This window comes from Nannospalax galili, unplaced genomic scaffold (assembly GCF_000622305.1).
Source record: "Nannospalax galili isolate Female #2095 unplaced genomic scaffold, S.galili_v1.0 scaffold481, whole genome shotgun sequence".
NCBI classification, from domain to species: domain Eukaryota; kingdom Metazoa; phylum Chordata; class Mammalia; order Rodentia; family Spalacidae; genus Nannospalax; species Nannospalax galili.
This window is the reverse complement of record NW_008345609.1, coordinates 340,389-346,381: the sequence shown is the minus strand read 5'-3', so window position 1 is coordinate 346,381 and position 5,993 is coordinate 340,389. Positions and strand designations below refer to the sequence as shown.

The 5,993-nt window shown below is 39.8% G+C and overlaps 1 protein-coding gene across 1 annotated transcript; it reads left to right on the top strand.

Moving 5' to 3' along the window:
* Positions 1-4,813: 4,813 nt before the first annotated feature.
* On the top strand, positions 4,814-5,761 carry LOC103741018 (olfactory receptor 4K5-like). The gene has a single exon (XM_008841710.1). It carries the CDS (start codon positions 4,842-4,844, stop codon positions 5,757-5,759), a length of 918 nt encoding a protein of 305 aa, XP_008839932.1. The 5' UTR covers positions 4,814-4,841; the 3' UTR covers positions 5,760-5,761.
* Positions 5,762-5,993: the final 232 nt, after the last annotated feature.

Here is a 5,993-nt window from a genome sequence, read left to right as displayed (position 1 = left end):
GTTAAGTCTGTTATGCTAATAGGATGATGCGAATAAGGTATTCTACTTGCTGTATTTTGATAGGACGCTAAACCTGTTATGCTAATGGGATATCCTACTTGCTGTGCTGTGATTGGACCACTACCCCATATAAGCTTGTGCCTTCCTGCAATAAAGCAGACCTGTGTCACTGAACCTGGTCTCCTGTGTCTGAATGTGGCTCTGCTGACACAGTCTCCTCACCAGGCCTGGGGTCCGGGACCAGGCAGAAGCAGTGAGGACAGGAAGCAGCACAGGGCAAGCAAAAGAGCTGCCTTAGCACCAGGCAAGTGGAAGAGTGCCCTCAGCCCAGGGCAGGCAGAAGGGTGGCCTCAGCCCAGGGCAAGCGGAGGAACAGCCTCGACGCCCGTGAGAAAAAAGGAGCTGCACCCACGAGAATGGAGGAGCAGCCGCCGCTGGCGGTAACCACAGTCCCTTAACCATGGTTTGCTGAGCTTTCATATAGGAGTCCCATCCTACACTCTACACTTTCTTATTCTCCAAAACTTGGCCAGGTGTAGCCTTCTGTGTGCATCGTACTCCTGTGTGCATCGTACAAGGACGCCTCACTGGTGAGAGTTGAGTGGTGCATTTGCCCTCTCTCCACCCCATATTCTGCCTGTTCCACGGGTCTTAGTTTCAGAGATTCAACTGCAGATGTGTCATTTAATACTGGGAATCTCCCAGATATATGTTCTCTGTGCCTCACCAGATGGGAAATTCTGCAGTAGGCTTTATCTGTTGCAATCAGAAGCTTCTTTGGTGAGTTTTGTGTGGCATGCATGTCACTCTGAGGAAGGTCTCTTCTATCTGGCACTGCATCCCTGCCAAGAAGCTCCCAGGTATGCATATGCATTAAATATCAGACACTATGAGCATTTCTCATAGGACTTCTAGGGCACTACTCTTCCCTCCAGGTTACCTAGCCTCTGGAGATTCACTCACCTCCACTCTCTTTTTCCTCCCATCTGACTTCCCTCCTCCCTTCCTAGTCACAGTGCCCCCATTATCCCTAACCTGCCCCATACATCCAGACTCTCACCATCTTTCCTCTCTTGACTTCTCTCCCTCTCCCACCCCATGGTCCCTTGCATGTCCCCCCTCCTCTCCTCCTTGCCAACTAATCCCACTTTTTCCAACTCCCTCAGGTAACATTTGTTCCCTACCACACCCTTTCAAGTTGTTTCTTTTCCTTTACCTCCATGTATCCATTCCCTTTACCTGGTGTTACATCAGAATTTATATAATAACATATAAGGGATCCAAAATGAGGGAGACTATACATCACTTGTTTTTCTGTGTTTGTATTACTTCACTTAGAATAGCACTAACTCCATCCATTTACCTGCAAACTTCATAATTTCATTTTTTCTTACTGCTGAGTAGGACTCATTCAAGCAGACATACCACATTTTTATTAACCATTTGTAAGTTGAGAGACAACTATGTTGTTTCCATTTCTTAGTTACTGTGAAGAGTATAGCAACAAACATGGATGTACAGGGATCTCTACAGTACGATGAGTCCTTTGGGTATATGCCAAGGAATGTTATCACTAGATCATATGGTAGGTTCACTTTTAATTTTCTTTTCTTAATTTATCATTTTTTAAATTTTATGTGTATGAGTGTATTGCCTGCATGTACATGAATACACCCATGTCCTGCAATGCCTGTAGAGGTCAGAAGAATGCATCGGATTCCCCCGGAACTGGAGTTTTGAGTGGTTTTTAGCCACCATCAGGGTGCTTGGAATTGAACCCAGGTACTCTGCAAGAGCAGTCAGTACTCTTAACCACTGAGCCATTTCTCCAGCCCCTCATTTTAGTTTTATGAGGGTTCTCCACACTGCTTTCTATAGTGGTTGCATGAGTTTATATTCCCAAGGTAGTGAATGAGTTTTCTTCTTTCTCCACATCCTCTCCAGCATTTGGAGTCTTTCATTCTCTTGATTTTTGCCAATCTGACTTGGCTAAGATAGAATCTTAAAGTGGTTTTTATCTGTATTTCTCTAATTACTAAGGATATTGAGCACTTCTAAGGTGCTTCTTAGCCATTTTTATTTCTTAGTTTGAGAACTATCTGTTTAGGTCTATTGCCCATCTATATATTATGTCATTTATTTCCTATTTCTTTCTTTTTGAGTTCTTTGTATATTCTGGATATTAGTCCTCTATTACATATGTAGCTGGTGAAGAGTTTCTTCCATTTAATGGGTTTCCTCTTCCCTTCCTTGTTTGTTTCTTTTGCTGCACAGAAACTTTGTAATTTAATGAGGTACCACTTATTAATTGTTGGGCTTAGTGGCTGAGCAGCTGGGATTTGCTTTAGAAAGTACTTTCCTATGCCTGTATCTTGGAGGGTGCTGCCTATGTTTTCTTCTAGCAGTTTCTGAGTTTCAGGTTTTATATTGAGGTTTTTTGATCCTTTTGAAGTTGATTTTTATGCAGGGTGAAAGGTAAGGGTCAAATTTAATTCTTCTGCAGGTGGAGATCCAGTTTTGCCAGCATCATTTATTGAAGATGCTGTCTTTCCTCCATTGGGTGTTCTTTTCACTTTCATCAAGTATCAGATAGCTAAATTATATGAACTCATTTTGGGTCTTCTATTGTGTTCCATTGATCTATGTGTTTGTTTTTGTGCCAGTACCATGCTGTTTTTATGACTATAGCTCTGTAATATAATCTGAAATCTGGTATGGTGATCCCCCCAACATACTTCTTTTGCCCAAGATAGTTTGGCTATCTGGGTCTTTTGTAATTATATATGAATTTTAGGATGTTTCTTGTCAAGCTCTCTGAAATGCTGTGGTATATTGATTGGGATTGCACTGAATCTATAAATTGCTTTTGGTAAGATGGTTGTTTTCACATTGTTGATTCTACCAATACATGAGCATGGGAGGTTTTTCCATCTCCTGGTCTCCATCTTTTTCTTTAGCGTTTCAAAATTTTTATTGTAGAGATCTTTAATCTCTTCAGTTAAATTTATTCCTAAGTCATTTTTTGAGATTATTGAGAATGTCAGGGTTTCCTTGATTGATTTTTCTGATTCCTTTTAATTGGTATATAGAAAGGCTACTGATTTGTATAGGTTGATTTTGTATCCTGCCACATTAGTGAAAGTATTAATCAATTCTAAAAGTTTTCTAGTGGAATTTTGGGGATCTTTTAGGTATAATATCATATCATCTGCAAACGGGGATAATTTGACCTCTTCTTTTCCAATTGGTACTCCTTTAATTTCCTTCTCTTGTGTTATTGCTCTTGCAAGAGCTTTAAGTTTCAAGTGGAGATAGAGGACAGCCCTGTCTAATTCCTAACTAGGGATCTATGGTAGGGTGACTTGAGATGATGGAATTGGAGCCTGCATATGAGAGAGGCCTGGAGGGGATAGGGTGGGGGTGGATGAGAGAAATGGGGTAGCTAGTCCTCCAAGGTGCAGGAACTGGAGCTGCATGTGACAGAGGCCAGCAGGGGCCACAGTGGGGATGGAGGAGAGAAATGGAGTAGGGAGACAGTGAGCTTAATCTGATTTACCAGAGTCCTGGTTGAGCAGGTCTGTCTGCCTGATCTCAAGGCTAGGAATTTGGCAGTGGGGGACCACCTGGGTGAGGACTCAAGGTTCTATGATAGGGCAATTAGTTAATCTGGTTTGGAAAGCTAGTTCTGGAACTTGAGGTGAAGAATTGGAGCCCAAATGTGAGAGAGGCCTGCAGGGGATGGGTTAGGGTAAATGAGAGAAATGGGGGCCTATTGAGGTGCAGGAACGGGGTATTTTTTACTTTTTTGCAAATCTCTCTTCATCATTTCTCATAATTACCACACTGTTTTACACTGATACCACAAATGTAACAAGGGGTCAGTTTTTATACATTTTGGTCAACATGTATTTTTCTTTTGTGTGATCTTTATTATTTCATTTAGAAGTCCAATGCCTATCCATTGTGCAACAGAACTGCATTCTTATTTAACATTTTACCTAGATGAACTGTACCTAGGACTGAAAATCAGGCAGTATAGCAAGATGTATTCATTTCAGATAAGTTGGAAGCCAAAGATCCCCAAGGACTGTGAAAGTAAAACTCTTTCTAATACTTGGTCCTGTTTACGACGCAAAACTGGAAATTTTCCAGAATAGACACTAGTTTTTGGGGTATATATAAGCCACAATTAAGTGAGAACACTCTTGTCTGCACTTGTCAAAACAGAAAACAAATTATACACAAATTCAAACTTAAGATAATTTTGAGAGAAAATATTATCATAAATGGAGAGCCTGATTTATTAAGCAATTCCTGTAGGGTGAGTACAACACAAACTAATTATTTTGCTTTCATTTTTTATCATAACCACCAGTTTAAGAATACTTTTCCATTTTAGGATAGCATATGTTTTGGCTCCATAGTAATTTTACAGTGAATTTTCAATTTGTACTTTTTAACTGTGTGTTTACCAAAATTATTACAGAAGTTTTCACTTACAAATAATATTTGGACACTTTAAAGTAATTTTGCATGCTCACAACATACAATATATTTCTGCAATATTACAATTCCAAGATGCCCAATTTGTAGAAGAATGCTATTCATGGCCATTTAACTTACTCTGATACATTGTGATTATCTTTGTTTTATGGCTGTTCTATTTTTCTCAAAGTAGAAATGATACAACAGGAAAACAGGTTAATACAGGTTTAGGTTTGATATAATTCTTGCATTTCAATTAGTATTTTTTTTCTGCTTATATGATTATGTTCTTGTTTCTATTCCAGGAGTTCTGAGTTCATCGGTCTCTTGCACTTCATTAGAACACAGTGTGCTAAATGGAAGAAGTGAACCAGTCTGTGGTATCTGAGTTTATTTTTCAGGGACTTTGTACCTCAAAGAAACTGCAGCTCTTGCTGTTCCTGCCATTTTCCACTCTCTATCTAATGATTGTTCTGGGCAACCTCTTCGTTGTGCTCTTAATCGTCACTGACCACCATCTCCACTCTCCCATGTACTTTCTGTTAGCTAATCTCTCCTTCATTGACTTCTGTCTTTCATCTGTAACCACACCCAAAATGACTACAGACCTCCTGCAAGAAAAGAAAATCATTTCTTTTGGTGGCTGTATGAGCCAGATCCTCTGTGTGCATATCTTTGCAGGGGGTGAGATGGTGCTTCTTGTAACTATGGCCTATGACCGCTATGTGGCCATCTGTAAGCCACTCCATTATTCCAGCATCATGGACAGACAGAAGTGTATCTGGCTAGTTTTGATATCATGGATAATTGGCTTGGTACATGCCATTAGTCAACTGGTCCTGATTTTGGACTTGCCTTTTTGTGGATCTAGAGTGGTAGACAGCTTTTTCTGTGACATTCCTCTGGTGTTAAAATTAGCCTGCATGAATACTGATACTCTGGGAAGCCTGATAAATGCTGACAGTGGTGTTTTAGCATCTACTTCCTTCATTCTCTTGCTAATTTCTTATACATACATTCTATTTACTGTTCTCCTTCACTCTAAAGGTGGTGGATCAAAGGCACTTTCTACCTGTACATCCCATATCATAGTGGTTGTGCTGTTCTTTGGGCCCTGCATTTTCATCTTTCTGTGGCCAGTCAGCATCACTTGGGTGGACAAGTTTCTTGCAGTGTTTTACACAGTAGTCACGCCTCTCCTGAATCCTGCCATTTATACACTAAGAAATAAAGATATTAAGAATGCCATAAAGAAAATGATAAATCAAATATGAATCCAGAATAAATTTTAGCTGTCTCTTTTAATCTTAAAATTCATTGTATGTCACCAATTTAGACAAATTTTAACCTGTAATGTCAAACTGTGTACATAACTCGTTTCTGAAAGCCATCAGTAGTCATTATTGTATGGTTTATAAAACTTTTCCTTTATGAAAAATTCAACAGTCTAATACTTAGATTCTTACCATTTACAGAGTGTAGTGTCTCTGCATAAATATACTGATGTG